We start from the raw sequence: 26,475 nt of genomic DNA on the forward strand, positions 1-26,475 counted from the left end.
TCAAATTCTGACAGTTTTCAGGTAGCACTGAAATCAAAATCTTTCTTCATTAGTAATTATCACTAGGTCATGTGTTACTTGCAAGATTAACATTATTAATATTCAGACAGTATGTGATATAAAAATATATAAATTGCTCCTATCTTTGATCTTTATCAGGGAGAAGATGAAACCATTATCCTCAAATCCTGCACACGTCGGAAAACAGATTCCATAGAGAAGAGGTTTTGCTTTGATGTAGAAGCAGTTGATCGGTGAGTTGAACATACCTTTGGCTTTTCCCTTTATGGGCCCTAAATGTGCAAATTTTCTGCTTCAGCTTAATACCTATTTGGAGATGTTGCAAAATGGACCTGGATGGTAGCCCAGACTTCTCTCATGTTCTACGTTCTCCACACACAGGGGATTGGATCCAATGATATTATTTCTCTGATGGAACTACTTCTGGAAAGGGAGCGTTTGGGGGATTTGTGTCATTTTTGATAAATGCGTGTGCTTTGCTGCATCTGTTTGTAATTTACTTTACACCCAGAATTAGTTTGGGAGCAGATTGTTGATTTTGTGCTCCAGTTGGATACATGTCACCATGGATAGAAGCAAAACCCTAAACTCCAATATCTAAATAAGAATTAATATAATATAAAAATCTTCATAATATTTATCTTAAGTTCTTGTGGGTTTTTTCGGGCTATATGGCCATGTTCTAGAGGCATTTCTCCTCTAGAACATGGCCATATAGCCCGAAAAAACCCACAAGAACTTAGTGATTCCAGCCATGAAAGCCTTCGACAATACAATATTTATCTTGTTGCAAGATCTCTCAGAATCTGATAGAATCCGTTCCCTTCTGTCTGCTCTGGTGATCTTCTTTTCCCCAGTCTTACCTGATCTACAATTCTGGGCCACAGAACAAGCAAACAATATTTATTTATTTCTGGAGAAATGTGGTAAATTTTTAATGTGTATATTGCAAAACTCTTGATGCTATCATATTTTCGGTCGAGACATTTTTTAAAAAGGACATCTTTTGAAGGCTAGGGAAGTTACTTAATTTATATAATGCCTTGTTTGTTGCTTGGACCACATGTATTGATTGATTTAACCTATGATCCATCAGCAGTAGGCATGCTGTGATCGTGTCTTGCCTACATAAATTAACTGGATTGTAATAGCATGCCAGCTAGAAAGGTTCTCTAACCATAACTGAATGCAAAAATTGTCACTCCAGTATGCTTTACTTGCAGGCAACAGTTACTGCATATGAGAAGCATTTCGTAGGTTCTTAGCTTCTGTTATTTACCCTTTTGCAACTGAATATGTGCTTCTTTGAAAACATTGTGCATGATTGAGAAGAATTAGTAATATTACACTGTGGGTTAAACCACTGAGCTGCTGAACTTGCTGACCAAAAGGTTGGCAGTTCGAATTCATGGAGCAAGGTGAGCTCCCACTGTTAGGGCCAGCTTCTACCAACCTAGCTTTTCGAAAACATGCAAATGTGTGTAGATCAATAGGTACCACTCTGGCAGGAAGGTAACGGTGCTCCATGCAATCATGCTGGCCACATGAGCTAAGAAGTGTCTAAGGACAACACCGGCTCTTTGGCTTAGAAATGGAAATGAGCACCACCACCCCAGAGTTGGGCATGACTAGACTTAATGTCAAGGGGAAACCTTTATCTTTACCTACGTATTGTCAAAAATCAACCTCCACCACAAAACTGGGTCAACTTATCCATGGGTCAGTGTGAATACTGTACATTACTCATGTCAAAAAGGAGAGTAGCAAATGATAAGAGCTTGGTCCATCCAAAGAGAACCTAAAAAGAAGCACCAACTTCCCTCTAGTCTCTCCACTTCTGGCCTATTTGAAGCGGTTGGAAAATGGTAATGGCAACCAGGGGCAGTTGGCCTGAAGACAGCATTGGTGCTTTCCTCTCTACAGAATAACCCTTGACTTACCTGACTATGACTGGACATTTGTGTCCTGGAATGGTTTGAATATTCTGCGTCATTCATTTACAACAGAACTCGGAATATGTTCTCTCTCTTTTTAAAGTACTATGTGAGCAGGAATTGCCATCATATTTTTAAAAGGCATCAGAAGGACAACAAAAATGGGGGTGTTTTGACATCCCAGGGAAGGAGGTTCTAGAGTCAAGGGCAGCCACTGATAAGGTCCTCTCTCAGGTCCCTGCTAACTGTGCTTGTGATGGTGGCTGGACCAAGAGAAGGGACACTCCTGAGGGTGTCAAGGTCTGGGCAAACTCCTATACAGTCTGCCAGATAGCCTGGGCCTGAGCCATGTAGGGTGTTATGGGTCATAATCAGGACTTTGAATTGTGCCCAGAAACAAATTGGCAGCCAGTGAAGATGTTTTTCAGGGGAGTTTGTTTCACTTTGGCTATTGCTCATTATTTAAAAATAATACGTTGCATCATCATCATCCTTACCCAAACCTTTGTAGAATTACAGATTATCCTAAAGTGTTTTGGTTTTTTTTCCACATTTTGGAATACCTGTACTTGCATATCTGTACATAATGAGATATTTTGGAGTTTAAACACGCAATTCATTTATACAACTAATACACATAGCTTAAAGGTAATTTATACAATATTTTAAATAAGTTTGTGCATTAAACACATTTTGTGTACATTGAACCATCTCAGCCCCCTTTTGTCAATTTTGGAGTATTTCAGATTTTGGAATTTCAGATAAGGAGGGAGCTCAACTTGTTTTTCATAGATAGAAGAAAAGTATATTGTTGCTGTTTTATTTTTCTTTCGTAAGCCTTGAGATAATTTCTGACTTATGGTGACTCTGAAGTGAACCTATCACTGGGCTTTCTTGTCAAGATTTATTCAGACAGGCTTTGGCTTTGCCTTCTTCTAAAGCAGTAGATGTTTTGGACTTCAGCACCCACAATTCCTAACGGCTGCTAAGCTGGCTGGTATTTCTGTGAGTTGAAGTCCAAAATACTTGGAGGACCAAAGGTTGAGAACTACTGCTTTAAGGTGACAAGAGTGCAGACTTGCCTGGGGTCATCCAGTCGATTTCAATGGCTGAGTCAGAAGTTGAACACAGATCTCCAGAGTCATAGTTCAATCCATAAACTACTTCATTGTATTGACTCTCAAGTAACTACTTTACTGATGTTTTTTTTTTACTTTGGAAAAATAGTTTTGTTATCCTAAAATGCTGTTGGTAGGGTTTTCCCCCCTTCTAGCTTGATTTTTAAGATCTGTTATAGAGTTTTATCCACTTCTCAAGAACCTGATTACGACAGTAGGAGATTGGTGCAGGGAAGTAGAGTGTGTCTTGCGGAATATCCAGGGAATAGGAAACAATGTGTATCTAGTGGAAAATCCAGGCTGTAAAGGAAGCAGCCCATGTGATAGCAATTTCTTGTAAAAATAAATGTGCTCTTTCGCTGCATTGCAAAGTCTGAGTGGAGGGCATGCCCAACATGTCCAGCTATAGCTTCACTTCCCACAATTTTATTTTAGTGCTGTGGGAGCCAAAGGAAAGATGAGAAATTATCTTTGGTTGCAAGCACACATTCATGAATAAATAGATATAAGGAAAGGAAGGATTGGCTTTCCAAATATCAAAATCAAAGCAAAGCCCATTTGTCCTCTTATTGTAACATATTTGGAGGGGGATGAGGTTTCTTTTTCTCTGAAACATTCTTTAGGGAGGCTTGCGCAGCCATGCGGGAAACAGTGTGGACACTGTATTAAAACATATTGAGCTGAATTGCTGAAGAATGTCAAAACAGTCGTTATATTTGTAGACATTTGGAAGCGAGCCAGAGGAGGTCATCATGAGGAATTTTTACTGTAATAGAGGAATGTGCCACCCAGTTGAAAACAGAGAAGAGAGGACAGATTTTGGCATTTTCTAGTTCCTTCTCGAAATTGCAGCTGTGCAAGCAAGTTTGCATTGTGATTACAACTAAGCTGTGAGAGAGGATAAAAATGAATGGCATTCGATTACAGCAAGAATTCAGATTAGAAAAGAGAGTTCGTCTGTTTCATTTCACCGGTTTTGCATTCCATGCCATGAAGACAATGGTGCTCTAGAAAAATGAGACAGATAGTATTTCTAATTCCTTGTTGCCTCCTAGCATTAATATTACAAAATCACTCCCATTCATGCTGCTCCACAAGATTGCAGTTAGTAAAAATCACAGTGGAATCTTAGACACTATTCAGGCATTTTAGTTATATGCTGTCCCACTAGAATATGGTTTTTGAAGTGCAGGGATGGGACTTTTGCAATACAGCTCAAAATGTGAATGTTTCCATTGAACATTACATAGGAACCTGTGCCATTGGGTTTCCCAGTCTTGCTTCCTAGCTGTACATGCAAAGGCTTCCTCCTTTTTGATGTACACACTGTGTACATGAGTATTGTGTGGAAGACTACTCAGTGCATGCAACACAGGAAATGTGTATATGCTTTACAGTTACACTCATACATTGTGTTAAATGCCGAAATAAATTAAATGTCAGGATAAGTCGGGAGTTGTCCTCATTGGCTCACTGGGTGTTATCCTCATATTAAATCTTGATCTGTTCCTTTTATCAACAACAGAGCTCTGTGTGTCTTTTGTTAGTATCACCAGGTTAAAGTCTTACTATTTTTTATATTTTCTTTTGCAGCACCTGGCATACGTTTTCTAGTAATCAGAGTAGTTCCTGAAAGAGAAGGCTTTAGATTTATGTTCTTCTTGTTGCTTGCGTTCTTGAGCTGCTACTCTTGAATTCAACTTAATAGCAGTACTCTTTTCAGCAAATGGGGAAAAAGACTGTCTTTATATTAAGACACTGGCCGTGCCTTTCCTTTCCACAATTCACTAAAACGTTTAATCATGAACCTGAGTTATTTTAGAGTCAGTCTGTCTACCAATTTAATGATTTGAATTGATTCTCCTTTAGTATTAATCACCTTAATGCATTACATTAGCATCCTTTTGGAAAATAAGCACATTTATTCTCAAAACTGCTAAAAGGGTATATTAGTTTTTAAAAATATATTGCTGTAATGTGCTGGAACGAAAATAAATTCAACTGTGCCATTATCATTATCCACTAATTGAAAATGTGCATCTATATCTTTCAAAACAATTGATTTCTTGATTGAAGGCTTTTCATCTTAATTTACTTATGGGAATGGCTTGAGTAGAAATAATTACATCATGCAAGCAGGGTAGTGGCCTGAACTTAGAAAACTAGATGAATCCTTTCCAGTGAAACATATAGCTAAATCGCTTGCTCAGACTATACTTGAGCTGTTCATAAGTAACGTCGAAATAATGCCATTTTCCCCTGAGGATGATATGGGCTGGGGAAGACTGCAAAATGGGATGAATTAGCTTTGATCAGCAGTGTTGTCTTTGTTCCCCTGCCTTGCTCATAACCTATCAGGATGCAGAGTGTCCATGTGGCATTCTGTGCAGCCTTGTGCTGGAATGTAGGGGAATGGAAACATCCTGATGTCATCTCCATCAATTTATGGCTTCATATGCTTTCCTGCACAGTGTAACATCGAATGTGGTGTTTTCTTGTAGGAAAGCTTTTCTGCAAATGCAGCATTATTTTGAATTGTTGCTTTGGTGTTTTCCTAGCCTGGAAAAGTAATACATTGGCATGGTTTTTCTATCCCAGCTAAGACTTAAAGGCTGAACTTGTTTAAAGTCCAAATAAGTATTGAACCATTGGAGGCCAAATGGGTTCACTTTGTGGCCTGCAGGTGGCGGTCATGCATGGTTATGATTTCATTAAGCAGGAAAATAGTCTTCACAGATGTTGCACATAGGGAAAATGTCACTGGACATAAATAAAAATATATTGTGAAAATCAGATTTTTAAAGCGAGTTTCCTCCTGTTTTTTTATTCTCTTTTTGTTTTAAAAGGTACATGAAATAGAATAATATTTACAATCAATTTCACATCAGATGATATTGATGTAAATTTCATGAACATGGTAATATTCCCTAGGAAGTACATTTTAAGCTCTTAATCTGAGAAACATAGAAAAAACAGAGTTATAGGCCTCTAATGCAGTGGTTCTCAACCTGCGGGTGTCCAGGTGTTTTGGCCTTCACCTCCCAGAAATCCCAGCCAGTTTACCAGCTATTAGGATTTCTGGGAGTTGAAGGCCAAAACATCTGGGAACCCACAGGTTGAGAAGCACTGCTTTAATGCAACAAATGTAATGAACATAACTGATATTTTATTGCTTATGATTCCTACCAAATTATCCTCTTCATTGTTGTTAGCTTCTGTAGCTGCCAAAACTAGGCATATGGACTGATGCAGATCTAATGGTAATAACTTCTTCATCGATTTTGGGGACAGATAATAGGATTATGCTTCCTTCTCATATGTGATTTTCTTCTCTGCTTCTGAGTGATCCTTAATGATTAGATTCTTCTTTGTGTCTATGGCAGGGGTTTGCATTCTTGAACATGAGTCAGGTGCCATGTTGTATTATATTACCACTATTCAAGTACTGGAGGTCTATGTTGTAACAAAGGTTCTTGTCTTCTTCACATTTATAAATTGGACTCAAGGGTTATACCATATAACCCGCTTTGAGTCCCCCTAGGGGTGAGAAAAGCAGTATAGAAATACTGTAAATAAATATAAGCCAACCCGAATATAAGCAGAAGCACCTAATTTTTCCACAAAAAACTGGGAAAATGGATTGACTCGAGTATAAGCCAAGGGAGGGAAATGCAGCAGCTACTGGTAAATTTCAGAATTAAAATAGATACTAATACAATTACAGTAATTGAGGCATCAGTAGGTTAAACGTTTTTGAATATTTACATAAAACTGTAATTTAAGATAAGACTGCCCAACTCTGATTAAGCCATTATTCTAACCTTCTTCAATGTAAATATGCTTACATATCCTTCCAATAATAATAAAGAGAGTATAATAATAATAATAATAATAATAATAACAACAACAACAGCAACAGAGTAAAATAATAAATAACCTTGACATGAGTATAAGATGAAGGGGACTTTTACGTCTTAAAAAAGGGCTGAAAAACTAGGCTTATACTCGAATATATACAGTAACTACAGCATAGATTTCCTGTTTTTCAAAGGATCTGTTTCATTGTAGTAAAACACATGCTCAACTTTGTTTCCCTGCTTGAGAACTGTCAACCCCAGAAAGCTGACTTAGCTTTACAGAGGTGGCCCAGATGTATGTACACACAGCCACAAAGAGTGGGGGAAACGTTAACAGTCTGTATAAAAACGTACAGTGAAATCTACAATTTACAGCTATTAAAAAATCACAAATATCTGAAATCACTCCAGTGCAATGGGTTGGTAGCTTAAAATGTTGAGAAAAAGAGTAGATGCCTATTAAACAGTATGTTACTAAATTTCTGAATCTATTGACCAAGATAGCTCACAGTTCTCTCCCACCTTATCTGCAGCACTTTAGGTCTCCCTCCCTCCCTCTCTCTGACCCTCCTTCCCCCAGTGTTTGTGTGTGTGAGTGTGTGTGTATTCATTTTTCCTCTCTTGGATGAGCTCTGTGCTGGTCAGATGCAATACAACCTGTACTTGTTCTTTTTGCTGTGTCACATTTCCAGTGACCTTTACAGATGAATGAAATCTTGAAATTATCATGTTATGGCTAATGCCATGTAAACTTAAGCTGCATTTTCCTCCTGCCTGCCCACCCACCTCTGTACTGTTTTCAAGTGGCAGTTCCAAATGGTAGGTCATTCCCTGTGAGTGGAGAGCTCAAGATCTGTCGGTGGATGACCAGTAATGCAGTACATGATAAATATAATTTGATACAAAGTATTCAGTTCATGAATTTTACAGAAAGGAAATAATGAGTCCTGAATTGAAAATAAATACACTTTATAGGTAACTAACTACAGGTTTCAAATTATTTGATGTCACAACATGCAGAAAGCATACCATGGTTTTCAAAACAAACACGGCTTATAAATTTGAAGTGGCCTTTATTGGACTGGCTTGGGGTTTATGTTTTAATTGTCTGAACCACCTTTCAAAGGGATTGCCAACAAGTGAGGTTTAGCATGTACAGAATTCATGACAAATTGAACTGCAATTTTTTTGGATGCATATACTGCTTTTTAAGACATTTAAGTTTTAATCTTTTAGACTGTGTGGAGCTTTGGGGCAGGAAAAGAGATCCCGTATCAATTGGTGTTTGGAGTCATGCCTCCGTTATAGTCATCATGACTAGTAGCTGTATATAGTTTTATTCTGCACTAATTTGCCCAAATCCCCTCTAAAATCATTTGGATTTATTTTGACAAGTAAAGCCTTGCATCACTGTAGCAATTTAACATAAAGCTAGTCAAATTGGAGTTGTGGTTTGAGTACTGGACTACAACTCTGGAAACCAGGGTCCATATCCTCGCTAGGCCATGAAAGTCCACTTGGTTACCTTGGGCAAGTCACACTTTCTCAGCTTCAGAGGGAGGCAAAGGTGAAGCCTCTCTGAACAAATGTTGCCAAGAACATTTCATTATAAGTTCACTGTAGAGTTCCCAAAAATCAAGAAGAATACACAAGAACAGCAACAAACATTTCTAGTGCTGGTTGGATGGTGGGGAGAACAAATGCATTGAGCTATTTAATTTTCAATATAATATTCCAAGTAGGCTGAAGGTTAAGTAGCTTTCTCTAGATATATTCTTCCAGAATGCTAATCCTTTAAGTATCAAGTGATTCTTGGCACAAAGAGATTAGCAAATAAAATAACATACAATATTGTCCGAATAATTTGGGTCTACATACAATCAAGACAGAACAGCTTGTGTCTTTTCGTGAGTAACTGAGAGAACTAATTTGTGTACATAGGTGCTATTCCCTCGCCATCTCATTGGTCTTTTCTAATGTCACAGGTTTAGAAGTTAGAATACTTAAAGACCTTTTCTATTGCTACTTTGTTTTTTGTGGCCTAGGGCAGAGGCCAAATGTCAATATCAGCATTACTCAAGTGTTTGCAAAAGTTCCTTTTTTGGACTAGAATGTATAAACTATAATAATACTGGCTCAGAGATTTTGGACACTGTAAGTCAGGCAATGGGGAATTAATAATAACTTTTCCAAGGTGTGGCATTACTGATATCAGTGGTCTTCAGAGCCAGCTTCACTGCAGCTTTCATTACTTTTTGGTACTTACTATGGCAGTTTTTGTTTGGTGATGGCACACATTCTTGTAGTCTTTGGCAGTATGACTTACTTGTTGGAGAAAGAGAGCAAATAATTTCTTGGTGATGTTCTATGAGGAATAGTACCACATGATAATTTATCTTATTATTATTATTTGTTGAGATTTCTGAGCATGAATGACTGAGATGACATTAATAATTTTACACCTACTGTTTTCATACTGTTGTTCTTCTAACTAGTCTTGCCTCTGGTGTCTTGGAATTGCCTTCATATTTCTGGGAAAAGAGGGAGGAGGAATAATTTGTCTTAGGTGTCCTTTTGAAAGCTAAACACTGGAGTAGAAATAGGGATATAAATCAGAGATGAAGAATACATTTTGACTGAAGAAATACAAAGAAACAGACAATAATAAATAAAATGGGCAAGAAACAAAGAGTACTTATGATCACAAGAAGCCCTTGTTTTGAGTGATACCAAAGGCCAATCTATCCAAACTCTTCATTTCCCAGTGTTGAACAAGATGCCAAATACAGGGTGCAGGAGGTACCCATGGTGTATACTGTTCCCTGCTACTGCTTCATCAGCTGACACGCTGTTGTCATTTTTGTTTGATGTAGCATTGGGTCATAGTGACTTGTAGACACTGATAGCTCTACCTTAATCTCCCTTTAAAAACAGTTCTCAAGTACCAGTCCATTTCATGCCAGTAAATTCCATTGCTCATGTGTTGTATGAAAAAGCACTTCCTTTTCTTCATTTAGCCTTACTGGAATTTCCATGATGCACACAGCATGCATAATTTTATGTAGTGCAGTCATATTCTTCTACTTGCACCTTTTCTAAATTAACTAGCTCCAATTTTGTAACTTTTCCTCAAAGTACTGCAAGATCACACCTACCATACACTTCAAATGTCAAGCAAAACAAAACTATGGAACAAAATAAATCATATCACAACAGCATTGACAAATTCATTCTCTCTCGTTTGGATTCCTGGTTCAATTCATTATTTTTTAAAAGGTCTCTGCATCAATAGAGATAAATATCTGTGTATAAAACTTCATAGGAAGGGAGATTTTTTTCTGTTCTACAACAGGTGCTTGTAGTGGTAGAGTGCTACTGCACTCATGGCCTGTTCATGATCTTTCCATTGGTGTCAAGTTTAACACTATGGATGAAGAAGGAATTGGACTAGATAGGAAAACTTTTATCTGCAATTGTTCATTTTATGTTCTTTATTTGTGTTGAACCCTCTTTTTTTCACAGTGGCTTCCAAACTTTGGTACTCTAGGCATTTTTGACTTTAAACTCCCCGTCAGCTTCTTCAATGAGCGGGAATTTTGGGAGCTGAAGTTCAAAACACCTGCAGGACCAAAATTTGGGAACCGTTGTTTTAGCAGAATTGAGATGTATGGATGCTTCCCACATCTGATTGGAGATAATGCAACCTTTATTGATGGGACACAAGATCTTAATATTTCTTTCCCTGGCTTCAGGTTTCATGTGATTTAAAAAAACTGAGCAACGCTGAAGTTTTGGCTGAAGTTATACTTTAAATATGCCTGTTCTGACTTAAATACAAATTCAACTTAAGAACAAAACTACAGAACTTATCTTGTTCATTACTTGGGGACTCCCTGTATAGATAATCAGAGACTGATTAATCGTCCTTTCGTTAGCCCAATTTAAGGTTTTAAAAATACTTTCAAGCTGAAAATCTTATTGGACCTGAGGTTGTTTAGCAGAAGGTCAGTGTCTAAACCCACATTTCCTGCCGCAGTGATATGACAAAGGTGGTTGCAAGAGCCTTTCCAATGGTTGTCTTTTCAGTATGAAACAGCTAGCTTTTCCTTCTATTAGGCATTTTCAAAACTGTTCTGCTACTTTCAAATTTTTGTGTTACTTTGGTTAATACTTGTACTTTGTTTTTATGACACACTGAGCCAGCATGGTGTAGAGGTTGAGTGTTAGACTGTGACTCTGCAGAAGGGTTTGAATCCCTGCTCATTCATGAAAACTCAGAGAGTGACCTTAGAAGGATATGCTTTCTCAGCTTTTGGAGAAGGCAAAAACAAACTGACTCTGAACAAATTTTGCCAAGAAACTCCAACGATAGATTCAACTTAGGATAAATCCAATGACAGATTCAACTTGGGCGCACAACCACAATTATGTGCCTGTTTATTATTATTGGTATACCATTCAGTTGTTAAGTAGTCTAATCCAAGGAATACATGTTTAGTTCAGATCAGTAGGGATTGCAATGTTTTTCTTTCATCGCATAATGTTTTAATGGGCAAATGCCTGCCTTCATTGGTACAAAGTCTAAGCTTGGGCCATGGAAAGGGAATCCAAAACAACTTGTGCTGAATTTGCCTGGCTTCTCTTCTGCTTTTGGTGTTTCTTCTTTTAAAATGTTGTTACAACACTATTCTATTAATCTCTACAGGCCTGGAGTGATCACAATGCAAGCGCTTTCTGAAGAAGACCGAAGACTGTGGATGGAGGCAATGGATGGCCGGGAACCGGTAAGCAACAATATTTGTGAATAGATATTGAGTAAAAAATCAAAAGGCTCTTTTCATGGCTTGGCTGGAGCTGTGTGTGTCTCACTGAGCATGCTGGGGTAGCTCTGAAGTACTGGCAGAAGAATTCCTTTTAATCCTTTGGTTACATACTCGAGGCAATACTCCATCTTCTGTGCAAGGATGGCAAGAAAACTTTTGCTATCATGCTCTTAAGAAAGTGCAGAATGTACCCAAAAGTACTTCAGATGTTGTCCTACTGCTGGTATAGAAATGAAGAGAAAAGAAAAAGGATGGAAAACAGACGATTTACAAATATAATGCACAGTTTTACAAACCTTCCTTAAATCTGCTGTGTTGTAACTTTGTGATGCCTCTTGAATTGTTTGCTATTAAAAAAGAGACAGATCTGTCTTAACAACCATAGGTTAGCATAAAGATTCAAGCATTAATTTTGGCTTTTCCTACCTAGTGTGTTTGGTATCGTTTTTATGTACATGTGGTAAATAAGTGGTCTACTGGTTAAGAAAGGCAGAGGGGCGTGTTGTTTTGACACCATTCTGCTTTCCTTCAATAGCTTCCTCTTGCTTTTGAAATGCCAGAGAGAAACTCAGCCCTAGCCAGGGTCAGCTGCATTGTTTTAAAAACCTGTCCTTAAACTATTCTCAATAAATACTTCTTTATACGTTTTAACAGAGTAGCTGCTGTGCTCATGTTGGAGTCTATTGGCAGTTTGTGAATTGGCAGTGAACGGAGTTTATGGGCATATTTTTAAATGATTTTTGTTGATGGTAGCCATCAGCGTCAAGAAAATGTGTTTGATCACCAGGTGATTAGCATAATGTTGTACTTTTCAGAGGTGTTTTAATGCCAAGATTCTCAATTTTAGAATGTTTTGAGCTGCCCAGAAATAGAGATGGAGCAACGACATGAATGCAGCGTGTGTGCTAGAGAGAAAGCGGGGAAGGGTAGAGAAGACAGAGAAAGGGAGAGATAGGTGACATGATAGCCAAATTTAAATACCTGAAGAGATGTCGAATGGAAGATGGAGCATGCTTGCTTTCTCTTGCTGTGTGGATTCAGATTTTAAGGAAAATATTTCACCTGGTTGTTCATTAGTAAAATAATGGTGGATTCTCTTTCTTTGGAGGTCTCTAAGCAGGGTTTCATTTGGAAGTCTTTTGTTGGGTATTCCTATGCGGTAGGGGTTGTACAAGAGATGGCCCTTGTAGCTTCTACCAACTCTATAATTCAGTGTGTGAGGGATTTGAGTTATGCTTTCTGCCCTCTTCAATACTAAGTCCCCTATAGTGTTTCAATGATGATCAAGGACCATTTTGCCCTGTACTTGAAATCTCATCACTATAATTGGCTTTTTAAAGTTTAGTGAAGTCAATAGCTGTAGGCCCCTAAAATGCCATTCTAGTGATTTCTTTTCATGTCACGAGCGACTTGAGAAACTGCAAGTTGCTTCTGGTGTGAGAGAATTAGCCATCTGTAATGACGATGCCCAGGGGACACTTGGGTGTTTTACCATCTTATCTGAGGCTTCTCTCATGTCCCCGCATGAGAAGCTGGAGCTGACAGATGGCAACTCATCCCGCTCCATGGATATGAAAGGCCAACCTTTTTTTCAGTAGTCCTGCCGGCATAAGGGTTTTAGGGGCTCCTATTCTAGTGATATGATGTGATTTTGGGATTTAAGCTCTAGATATTCCCTCAAGCATGTGCTGGCAACCATAGATTCACTGAATCTCTGTAGTAGCTAGGTTATTTGTAGTCACTGGGAATACACTTCCTAAGCCCCTGTCAATCTTGTGAATGTTTGTCTGATGGGGTCAAAGAGTGTTGCACTCTCATCATTACCCCAACATCTTATTTACTGTATTTGTATATTTACTGTATTTGTATACCGTATCTTGCAATATTCTCAGAGAAAAGGAAAGGAGACAAGAAGTTAAACATGAGCCAACAATGTGATGCTGCAGCTAAAAAGGCCAATGAGATTTTGGCCTGCGTAAATAGGAGTCTAGTGTCTAGATCCAGGGAAGTCATGCTACCCTTCTATTCTGCCTTGGTTAGACCATACCTGGAATACTGTGTCCAATTCTGAGCACCACAATTGAAGAGAGATATTGACAAGCTGGAATGTGTTCAGAGGAGGGCAACTAAAATGATCAAGGGTCTGGAGAACCAGCCCTATGAGGAGCAGCTTAAAGAGCTGGGCATGTTTAGCCTGAAGAAGAGAAGGCTGAGAGGAGACATGATAGCCATGTATAAATATGTGAGGGGAAGTCACAGGGAGGAGGGCGCAAGCTTGTTTTCTGCTGCCCTGGAGAGTAGGGTGTGGAGCAATGGCTTCAAACTACAAGAAAAGAGATTCCATCTGAACATTAGGAAGAACTTCCTGACTGTGAGAACTGATCAGCAGTGGAACTCTCTACCCCGAAGTGTGGTGGAGGCTCCTTCTATGGAGTCTTTTAAACAGAGGCTGGATGGCCATCTGATGGGTGTGCTTTGAATGTGATTTTCCTGCTTCTTGGCAGGGGGTTGGACTGGATGGCCCACGAGGTCTCTTCCAACTCTATGATTCTATGAGATTTGGCAGAAAGATTTCATTTATGTAAGGAGGAATCATTAGGAACAAATAACCAAGAAATCTCACATTTATTTGTAACTAGCCGTCCCCTGCCACGTGTTGCTGTGGCCCAGTCTGGTGATCTGGAAAATAAAGTAATGAGAAAGCGTTAGTTTCTAATATATGTAATTTCTTTATGCTTGTGGGTAAACAGTATTTCTTGATGTTTCTTTGTCAGTGTTGATGTGGAGATCCTTTGTTTGCCTACATGCAACATATTGTCCTTATTTAGGGGTCTCTTTCAAATCTATGATATATATCTCTGTGTGTATGAATCATATCTATCTACGTATATTTATGGCTGGATGGCTCTTTGTCAGGAGGGCTTTGATTACGTTTTCTTGCCCTGGTGAAGGGAGTTGGATTGCATGGCCTTGAGTATTTTCTGTTGGTCATGGAGTTTCTGTGTGGGAAGTTTGCCCCAATTCTGTCGTTGGTGGGGTTCAGAACACTCTTTGTAGGTGAACTATAAATCCCAGTAACTACAACTCTCAAATGTCAAGGTCTATTTCCCCCAAACTCCATCTGTGTTCATATTTGGGCATATGGAATATTTGTGCCAGTTTTGGTCCAGGTTCAGATCCATCATTGTTTGAGTCCATGGTGCTCTCTGGATATAGGTGAACTACAACTCCCAAACTCGAGGTCTGGTGTTTTCTCTTGGTCATGGGAGTCCTGTATGCCCTGTTTGGTTCAATTCTATCATGCTATTTGATTGTAGGTGAACTATAAATCCCAGCAACTACAACTCCCAAAAGACAACATCAAAAAAAAAATGAGTGAAGGACATACATTGGGTTGTTAGGTGTATGCTGTTCAAATTTGGTGTCAATTCGTCCATTGGTTTATGAGTTATATTCATCCCAGAAACGAACATTACATTTTTATTTATATAGATGCAGATTGCAGGAAGGCAACTACAGAGAAGCAAAGACAGAGAAGCAGCCAAATAGTGAAGAGCTCTGAAGCTCTGTTTGTTTTCTACTGAAAATCCTCCCTCAGACTCAGTATGGTTCCTGAGTGTAGAATGCTTAGGGCAAACTCACTTGATCTCTCCCTTTCTCTTTCTGCCTGATTATCCTTTAAAAAATACATTTTGGGGAATAACAAATGCTGTATTTCCTCAGATTTTTCAGTTGTAGCATATATTTACACAATGCATACAGTCCTGACAGCAAACAATTTTAAAGGTTTCCATCTAGTATAAAAGAAGGCGCTGTGAGTATATAAATGTCTATTAGAGGTGCCTTGTTCAGCATTCGTGATTCTTAGAGAGAGCTGCCCACGGGAGCAGCTGGCGCTTTGCTTGAAGCAGCCAAGCCAATTGCAGGCAGAAAGCATTATTGTCAAGCAATAAGATTCACACTTTTTAATTTTTTAAAGCTGTAGATTGATGTACAAAGCAGAATCATATCTCTCCCCGCAGGATGTCAGCCATTATCCTGGCTATGCAGAATGCATGATTGGTTGAATGTCATCAATTTTTTAAAGTTGTAATTTGTGTAGGAAGAGTGAACAGGAAAATATTCCCCCTCCCCACATTGCAAGGTGTAAACTAACTAGAAAAAGAAAATGTATTGAAATAATAAGCCAGTGACTCTGAAACATTGCAAGAGATGTTTTCTTCCTTCAGTTTCAAGTGGATTTATGCAGCTGATTGTGCTGTGATGCTGGGGAAATCACAGCCCAACTCATACTTTATAATAATTTCCATGGCAATTTTGTCTGCCGGACGGAGCAGTGAATGGCACTTGACATCCCAAAGTCAATCTGCTAGCCAAGGTATTTAAGCTCCTGGGATAGAAAATCTCCACTCCATTTCACAGAATGAAGCCACAAAAGTTTATTTTTTAAGGGATGATGCCATCTTTATTTAATTTGTATTTTAAAATCAAATTCTGAAAAAGATTGGAAAAAGGTCTTTTGTGAGCTGCAGATACTTTTGTGTGATTTTCAACTAATAAGGTTTTGATGAAATTGCTAAATTAAAATTCAGTATGACACATTAAAGGTAGAAGATTGAAAGTCTCTTTTGTTGGGTGAACTGCCGGTGCTTTTCTTGAGAAGATTGAGATTTTCAGTAACTGAGTCTATCACAAGTTCTGAACATCAAAAAGAATATTTATTTCTCAAAGTTGCAAACAGAACAGTCAGTTGATAAACCAAATAGATATTTCTTCTTCCTCTTCTCCACCAGTTACTGAGTTAGCCTTTCCCCAAGTGGCAAAGGGATCCAGGGATCCTTCACCCTAATCCAGAGCTGTTGCCTTTAGAAAGAACAAATCTTTCCCTATCTATCTAAGCTCCAGATTAGCCTTGAAGATAAGACAATGCAAGATTACTAAGATCATCTGGAGAGGCCCTGCTCTCGGTCCCACCAGCCTCGCAAGCGCACCTGGTGGGGACGAGGGACAGGGCCTTCTCGGTGGTGGCCCCACGACTCTGGAACTCTCTCCCTCTGGAGGCCAGAACTGCCCCATCCATCCTAACATTTAGGAAACGGGTGAAGACATGGCTGTGGAGTGAGGCCTTTGAGGAATGAGACAACACCATAGGACTCTGGGTGGAAGTGGATATAGATCCATCTTAATAGGACGACTGACCACTGTAGTTTTATATTTAGTGTATTTTAAAGTTGATGTGTAATTTGTGATATATGATATTTTAATGAATGTATATGTTTTTATGGCTGTAAACCGGGCTGAGTCCCTCAACGAGGTTGAGAAGCTCGGTATACAAAACTGTGAAATAAATAAATAAATAAATAAATGCAGCCTCTCTCTCTATAAGACTCTATAAAACTCAATTCTCAAAGCTCAGTATCTATTTTTCTTTATACTCTATAACTCTCTTATAATCTATCTAACTATAGCTCAATTAAGCTTATCTAACTATAATACCTCAATTCTCAATTGTTTTTGTGGTGGTTTGTTGGAGCTACCTTTCTGGCCTCCAGCACATCAGATTCCTTCTTCAGAACTAAACAGGCAGGGAGGACTCCAAAATGGAGGTCTGGCCTGGTAAAAGGGGCGGGCTCAAAAGTTACTCTCTGGGCCAATAACTGCAAAGGAGGCCTGCAAACTGGCTTTGCAAACCTGCTATTATTAACCTTTAGGGCTCTTGCAAACTGGAGCAGCCCTGGGGCAAAATGCAAAAGGAAGCTGCCTCAAACAGCTGAAAAGTAGGGCAAACCAGGCTCCTGGGAGACGGTACACTCAGATAATGTGAGATTTTCTGCCTTGATATCCTGGGATATAGGGCTGTGTTGAAGGGCCCGCAAGCACAAGTGTGGAAACCTCCATGCATTAGAGTGAAGCTGTGGTTTTCTTTAAAACAGTGGGTGAAGGGTGACATTTTCAAGCTTAAAATTGGCTGTCACTCTGCTTAAATTAGGTTGTTAGCTTCTCTGACAGACCAGACAAGGAAAGACGCCATTAGACTAAAACTTACTATCCCTTGACTGAAAAGCCTTCAGAAAGTGTTCCAGCACAAGAGTTCATAATGTCAGCACTATCTTATTGATGATCTTGGGATCAAACATATAGTTAAAGATTTAAAGATGACAGGATAGTTTGTGAGCACAGTACAAGAGCTGGGTTTTATGAGTTTCCCAATTAAGGTGGTTTTTAAGACATATTTGTAGCCTTTTGGGCTCCAAGCAATCCTCTTTCTGAGATTTGCTCAATCAGCATACAAAATTGATTGAAACAACCATACAATCAAAACATTGTTATTAAAAACCAAAAGAGAAAATTGAAATTATCAGTCTCCATTAAAAAAAACATTAAAAGTCTGGTGGAGATGGCAACTAGTCTAGATTTTCTGGAAGAGAATTGCCTTTCTCATACAGGATGTAGAGAATCAGAATCCGTACCACTGCAGAAAAGCCGTGCCCAATATGTGAGCAGCTCTCTTCTGCAATGTAATGGTGATTCCTCTTTTTGTATAATACAGTGGTTCCCAACCTTTTTTTGACCAGGGACCACTTGAACAGGGAACGCTCTCCAACATTAGTACCAAAAAGGTTACGAATCAGTTTTTGGACTACTTTAGATTCAGTTTGGTTATTTGGCATGCTGATTCAGAAAATTGCATTGGATAGACCACATCAGCTCTACTTTATGATACAGAACATATGCCATCCAGTAGTCACCGTCTGCTCTTCCACAGGAAACCATATTTAATAATCTAGAGCTGATGTAGTAGTGATAACCTTTCATGAGTAGTCAGCCTCTCCCCTCTCAGCATTCCCATTGCGTCGACACTATAAGAGGTTTTTTTGGGAGGCAACGTAGGCTGTGGTCCATAATTTCGTTCTTGCAGTCCACTGGTGTTCACAGGCCACAGGTTGGGAACCACTGGTATAATAGAAGCAATTGATCAGATGAATTTTTTACTTCAGGTACACAATGGGCTCTTGGAAAAGTGAACACTCATACTGTAGTTGAACAGGGTTGATGAAACTTCCTGACTCTTCTCTGTAACCTTCATTGGCTATTGTGATCAAATTTCCCTGAACTTGTCTTTGCAATATAAAGGGGTTAACAGTAGATTGTACATGATGGGGATTGATGGATATACTAAAGGATAGCATAATTTTCCATCCAATAAAGGGGATGGGGATGAGATAACTGACTATTTTTTTGTTGTTGTAAGGGAGGCCCAGCGTTTGTAGAAATGTGCAATGGTTGAGCACAGCTGGTAAATCATCAGCAATTGTACGATCTATCAACCAAAAGGTTGCAAGTTTGAACCCTGGGTTTGGCATGAGCTGCAAAATGACACTTTAGCTCATTGTTTACCTAAGCAATTTGAAAACAGCTTTAGATGTAATTAGAGAAATTAGGTACTGCTAAAAAGCGGGGGAAGGTGTTTTATGATGCCATAAAGAGAGAAAATGCTGGTCGACCAAAAGGAAGGAGGAAATCCTGATGGCTCTTTGTCATAGAGGATAGAGCAACAGCACCCCCTGGACTCAAACCCAACCTTCCGTGGCATCAAAAACAGCTGGACACTGAATCGAAACAAACCATCTCCTTCTGTTCTCTGTATATTGTCTATACAACTGTATTGTCTATACAATTGAATATTTGCTAAGTATATGTACTGTGATCCACCCTGAGTCCCTTTCGGGGTGAGAAGGGCGGAATATAAATAAAGTGTTATTTATTTATATTATTTATTGATTGTCATGTTTGAACCATGCCCACTTCTGTCACATTATGGTGCCATTAAAAACCAGTGTAGCTCATTGAAAACATGTTATGCTTCAAGGGTGTTTATTACAATTTTACCGTAACTGGGATTCTGTTAATTTGGTTTTGCTTTTTCATGCCAGCATTTTCCTGGAAGCACAGTAGAGACTCCTTTGTTTGAGACTGTCTCCTACAGCTGAAAGCATATTTCAGTGGAATACTTTTCATATGTGATGCATGTTACTTATGTATCTGGAATTTAAGTGTATGATGTACAGAGGGCTCTGCAGTCTCTAGGGCTCTGTAAACATTTCCTCATGGTGCATATATGTTTCTGGCACACATACACAACGATGTTATTATCACATTAATCTTTAGTAGAAAATGAAGCACCCCTGTATGGATTGTCCCAGAAAAATACATCTTTCTCCTTATTCTGCAGGGCCAGCACAGCTGTAAATGACCTGATCTATTGGTCTTTTGAGGGCCAGGAAATGGACCCCGATCCAAACAGCTGTAGACACATGAAATAAGGCTTGTGAACTGATTACAAAATGGAGGAAGGAGTGTACAGATTGTTTGTGCTGACTGTCGTGTGAGCTTTTGCCCACTAGATGGTGAAGTGAGCCTTTCTGGATCGTCTCATTGATGCCGTCTTGAATCACGCGAGAACTGTGGTGTCGGGAAGAGAACTCAGTACATATCATATAATGCATTGAAAAATATCCCATTTTCCTTCAATATTTAGAGTTTTATTGGTTTGAAAAGGAATGATGGAAACATGGGGGGGGGGGGCAAATTGAGTAGCTCTTGTGATTTTTGTTTGGCTTTTTGATATGGCATAGGAAACTGAAGGACTAGTGGAGTGCCACGTATTGATCGTTCTCCATTTCTTCAATCTCCCTTGCAGCAGCGTTCCTTCAAAGCCAGATGGGTGTTGGAAATGCATCTAATGGGAGCTGGGGAAGACAGAGTCCTCTATCTTCCCAAACTCTAGGATATACACACAAATATATTTACCAAAACATTTGTACCAATCGCCGATTCCCCCCCCCCCCCCGGCCAGTTTTGCAGTTTTGCCCCTGAGTAATGAGCAAACAGTGATGGATGAGAACCGGCTACTTGTGTGCACAGCTGCCAGCCTGTCCTCTGTTGCAAAACAGCCATTCTGTCATGATTAACATTTCAGTTTTCTTACGGTTCTGGTTTTGCTCTCTCTGACAGTGGCGAAATATTTGCCGGCCATCTGTAGCACAGGCTGAATGCAAAACAAATGGTGAGAGGAATCCATCACCTCCCTGCCTGCCATTACAAGTATAATTCCTGGCTTTGGGTTGCAGCAATTCTTCCTTAAGCTGCACTCCATCTCTCTTACTTTGCTCATGACAAATAGGAAATTGTTTCTGGTCTCGTTCCGCCCCCCCCCCCCCCCCACACACACACCTCCTTTACATTTGCCCACCATGTTTCTTACCATTCACACATTCAGTTCTAGCTTTGTGTTTGCCTGAATAAGCCGAAAGGTTGGCAGCTTAAAGTGCGGTGGTGTGAGGCTTGTTGTGATGTGGATTTTTTCCCCACAGAGCCTGATCTGTTTCCAAAAGAGTCCATAAGAACTGGGCTGGATGCACTTGCTGCCGCGGGCCTTGCAGGTTGCCATGGTGATCGCTTGTCGCCATACCAATGACTCTCTCGGCTCCTCTGTAGTGTTTTCATGGCTTTCTGTGTGTCTGAACTATCTTTTATTTTGCTTCCTCTGAAAATAATGTGATTTTGTTTCACCTGACCCCAGCCGTTTCTGTGTGGGTGTGCGCCTGCCCATGCGCGTCTGTGTATGTGTTTGTGTGCGTGCGTGGAGAAAGGGGCCATCCTTCAGGTTTCATTACGTAAATCCGGGATGACGTTTGGTTGATTTGTACGGGGAGATAATGTTTAATTCCCAGACCCCTGTGGCGTAAGCACAGTGTGTCGTGTGGGAATTAGCCCACAAAGTGGATAAGGGATCCAGAGTATGAACCTGAGTGCGGTAGGGCAGTAGGTAATACAAGGGCTTTGGGAAAGATTTGCAGGGACACAGAGAGTGTCAGAAATTAGTTGGGAAATTAGAGCCATTCTTGAAGACAGCCTTCTCCTCCTATTTCCGGTTTCTCAATGAGGAATATGTGTATTGAACTCTGTGTCCACCTTTCCTCTAACCAGTTTCTGAAACTAGGTAAAAAATTCTACCAATGAAGATGATGCATCTTTTATTATATCTGATATATGCATTGGGCATGTTCCAGAAGCATTCTTGAAGGAGCTGGGCATGTTTAGCCTGAAGAAGAGAAGGCTGAGAGGAGATATGATAGCCATGTATAAATATGTGAGAGGAAGCCACAGGGAGGAGGGAGCAAGCTTGTTTTCTGCTTCCTTGGAGACTAGGACGCGGAACAATGGCTTCAAACTACAAGAGAGGAGATTCCATCTGAACATGAGGAAGAACTTCCTGACTGCGAGAGCCATTCAGCAGTGGAACTCTCTGCCCCGGAGTGTGGTGGAGGCTCCTTCTTTGGAAGCTTTTAAACAGAGGCTGGATGGCCATCTGTCAGGGGTGATTTGAATGCAATATTCCTGCTTCTTGGCAGGGGGTTGGACTGGATGGCCCATGAGGTCTCTTCCAACTGTTTGATTCTATGATTCTATGATGTTTCACCTACATCTATGGCAGGCATCCTGAGAGGTTGTGAGGTCTGAGGAGGCCTGCCATAGATGCAGGCGAAACCTCTGAGGATGCCTTCCATAGATGCAGGCAAAACGTCAGGAGAGAATGCTTTTGGAATATGGCCATACAGCCCAAAAAACTTACAGCAACCTGGTGATTCTGGCCATGAAAGCATTTGACAACACATAATAACTTTATCTGTATCTCACTAACATCTCCCAGAAGGACTCAGAGCGGCTTACAGAAGAACATACGAGTGACATAACACATTAAAATAGAGGTAAAATTACATCACATATTAAACAATGACAACATTAGTTAAGATAAAAACAACACATTACAAAAAAGTCAAAATTTAAAATCAATAAAACACAGTACAAATTGCCATAAAAATGAATAATACAGCATCCCAGCCACATCTCAAATAATACAGCATCCAAGCCACAATCCTTCTTCCTCAAAGTGTCTCTGCTTGAAGCCATTATTACATCGCGCAACCTGAAACTCTATCAGTTGCTTCCCAGACTCAAAAGTCATCCTCTGAAGCTTTTCTTTAGTCGCTTCAAGAAATGCAATCACTTTGGTGGCTCCTCAGATAGAAAGGGTTTTTTTTGGATCTGGCATCCCAGATATAGATCACTCTACTTATTATTGTATTGTCGAAGATAGATCACTCTACTTACTGTTGTATTGTCAAAGACCTCACAAACTGTGAGGATGCCTGCCATAGATGCAGGCGAAACATCAGGAGAGAATGCTCTGGAACATAGCCATACAGCCTACAAAACTTACAGGAACCCACTACTTACTATTGCTTGATGCTTTCGCTTGTGGTCTTTTCATCCTTTGGTGAAGACCTTTCTGCAAGGTTGTTTGGTAGTTGTAGTTTTCTGGAAAAATGAACTCATTCAGGAGCAACTAATTTCATTTTTAACTGTTTTTCTGGGAGCATTTTCAAAATTTCCAGGCTGGGAAAGGGAGAAGGTAGCATGAACTGAAAAAAAAAGTATCATGAAACATAGCCAGGGTATTGATTAAAAATGTAGTCTTGATGGGCCTTACGGGAAATTATGATCAGTTCAAACTCACAGCTGAACCAATATATTCCTTATTTAGCTCACATCCATCAAACTGACATGTTTTCTAATGGCTTGGTTCCTTTAACAAATCTGAGAGAACCTTTGAATAGATCTGGGCTTATTTTCTGATTTTGTATATGTGCTTTCATGGGGTACAGACTTCAGAAAAAGTTTGACTTACATTTAAATAGCTAAAATAGGGCATGTTACAAGTTCATAGAATAGCAGGAGTAACTCCTTCTCCTTTTGTAATACTAGTCTGTGTGGCCATCCAGTGAATGTAAATGATAGGAGATTCTGCTGAAACAAACAAAGGTACAAAGAGATACATTTAGCTTTTGAAATGTTCTACTATAAGCATTAGTTTAAAGGTAAAGGTAAAGGTAGTCCCCTGACATTAAGTCCAGTCATGTCTGACTCTGGGGTGTGGTGCTCATCTCCATTTCTAAGACGAAGAGCCAGCGTTGTCCATAGACACCTCCAATGTCATGTGGCTGGCATGACTGCATGGAGCATTAGTTTAGAGGACATTAAAAGGGAATTAAAAATAACATGGAGAATAAACCTTGCAATGGCTATTACAATAATATTAGTTAGGACAACTATGTTCAACTTCTGATATGATCCAAAGGAATCCTTGAGATCTTGGACTGAGATGCTGGGTAGACATGTTCTCGCCCTCCCTTCCACCATTTTAAGAACGTCAGACTTTTATCAATCTTCATGTAAGAATGAAAAAAGAATCCCCCCCCACTACCTTTTTAGGACTTCATTATTTTTGCAAACATTTTATCAAGAGGTTTTGCATTGTTTTGCACAAAATACTGTCTTTTTACAAAACATTGAATTTTGCACAGAATACATTAGTTATGCACACAAAAACAAAGAAACTGGGAAAAGCACTAGTCATTGAGTAGGTAAAATCTTGCGGCAGTTGACAATTTTTCAATAGTGTTTTAATACATTGTGACACCTTTGTGAAACTCGGAAGAATAAGATGAGTCCTGTGAAATTCTCAGTTGACATTGTTAGTATGTGTGCTAGATATGAAGGTGTTCTAAAAATAACGTGTGAATAAATGCACGGTTTGTATGTCTGCAAGCAGCACAACTTTTCATAAGGAGTTCAGGTGGGGAGGATGCATAAGAAGATGCTATGTTAATTAAAATCTATATTAATAATATTAATTAGAGCTCCCCACCTTGGAGAAAGCACACACAGATTTATATGGATTGGGAGTACCATGCGTAATGCTCTAATTCTTCCTCTCTTTCTCAATATGTGTCAGTACAGTCTTCAGAGACTCACAAATGTGCTCAAGCGCACATACTGTAATTCTTTTAAACCCGGTTTTTAATTTCTAACATTCTTCATTGAAGCATGCTGGCTTTGCTAGAGTTGTTTTTGGGAAAGCTTCAGTGAACCCTTTCTTATGTCTGTGCAAGTCAGACTGGGCTTCCAGCCCTTGGCCTTTGTCATTTAATTTTTGGTATTTAGAACCATTTACTGGTGCAAGTTTTTGTTCTGTTCTTTTTTCTGAGCTGTTTCTTTCCTTCAGTTAATTGTAAGTGATCATTCTTCTCTTTCATTTCTTTTCTCTTTCTTTCAATCCAATCCTTCATTTTTTACTTATTCCACTGCACTCACTCATACAATTTCTTTTTCATTCACTGGTATTTTCAGTCCCCCCTCTTTTCTCCCAAAATGTAATTTGGTCCTCCCCAAAACACAAGTTTTCTCCTTCCTCTATTGTTGTAGGTTTTTCTCTCCTCTTTTGTGTTTGTTTAATTTAGCTTGTCTGGCCCAGGCAACCCACTGAACTTTGCCTGAACCTTCAGATTCAGCTTGTGTGGGGTTTGCTTGCTTACAGGCTGATAATATCTGGAACGCCTATTGCTGACATTGCAAATGTAAACAGCAATTGTGTGTTGGGCTTACATTTTGACAGCTCTGCTTTAAAAGGAGGTCAAAATCATGGGTACCTCATTCTCTGCCTGGCAAATTAGTAAACAACATCTGTCTCTTCCTTCCGGAGTCCCCCACCCCCTTTATATTTCCATTGCTTCCCATACATTGAGCTTTGCTGGAGGTCTTCTAATGGAAAAATACAGTTGGTTGTGGCTTCCCTCTTTTAAAATTTTAAGCATTACATCATTTTAAATAAGTGAGAAATACTTCTGTCGGGTAATGCTTCACTGCATTCTTCCCTTTTCCTTCTTCGATATTATTTTTGACATTTCTAAGCTGCCTTAGAGTTTCTTATCTTCATGATTTGTAAAATAACATTAGAAAATTACCATAAAGAAGAGATGGGCATGTTAATCTGTTCCAGGGCCCTGCTTTATAATACAAAATGGGTAGCCAGTTACCCAGTGGGCCACACTTGTAGGTTTTGGCATTCCCAGTGTCACTTCTGGGCTGCTAATTTTGGGGGCAGCATTTCCTTTTTCTGTCTGTATGGGGGCTTTGGAGGATCAGAGGCTGTGTTTGGCTGATTTTGGCTGCTTTGGAGGCAAAATCAATCTGTTCCAATGTGAACATTTTGGGAGCTTTGGAGGCTTCTCGGGCACTTCAGACATTGCACATAGGGATCCCATGGGACACGTGGCCCTTCAGCTTCATAGTGTCCATCCCTATCATAAAATGTCAAAAAGGCATCATTAGAAAAGACATCAATGCTTGGTAAAATGGGAAGTGTCAGAAAAAAAACAAAACAGAAAACCAGTCCTTGTGGATAGACTCAGTTAGGGAAGTCACCATCCTATGTTTTCAGGGCCTAAGTAGGACTGTTCTTGATACAGTCCCAAGGAGATCTCTCATTCATAGGGTTGCCACAAGTCAAAATCACATTGGGCACACTTAACGGCAACAATCCAAATAGGGAGTTAGGGACCGAACTTGGAAAAAATTATTCCAGCTCCCAAAGCCCTCCAACCAACCTGTCTTATAAGAGCATGGGCTGCAGTTACCAAAATCCCCCATTCAGCATGGTCAGTGAATTCTGGTTCTGCTTCCAAAATTCCTCACATCATGGCCAGTAGGGATTTTTGCTTAGTGATTATGAAATTGTAGTTCAACAAAGCTACAAAGTCTTTAAAACAACATCCAGAATTTTCCCAATAAAAGGAGCTCTAGGAAAGCGACCCATTTC

At 39.5% G+C, this 26,475-nt stretch overlaps 1 protein-coding gene across 7 annotated transcripts in view; it reads left to right on the plus strand.

Annotated features, from left to right (window-relative positions):
* The window catches only part of ARHGAP26 (Rho GTPase activating protein 26), a 284,817-nt gene that overhangs the window by 100,393 nt on the left and 157,949 nt on the right, over positions 1–26,475 (plus strand). For all 7 annotated transcript variants that reach the window (XM_067463701.1, XM_060765179.2, XM_060765184.2 and 4 more), the window contains exons 10-11: positions 160–254; positions 11,636–11,714. In XM_067463701.1, coding sequence (XP_067319802.1) covers positions 160–254; positions 11,636–11,714 — 174 coding nt within the window. The remainder of the gene's footprint in view (positions 1–159; positions 255–11,635; positions 11,715–26,475) is intronic.

Source organism: Anolis sagrei, chromosome 2 (genome assembly GCF_037176765.1).
Source record: "Anolis sagrei isolate rAnoSag1 chromosome 2, rAnoSag1.mat, whole genome shotgun sequence".
NCBI classification, from domain to species: Eukaryota; Metazoa; Chordata; class Lepidosauria; order Squamata; family Dactyloidae; genus Anolis; species Anolis sagrei.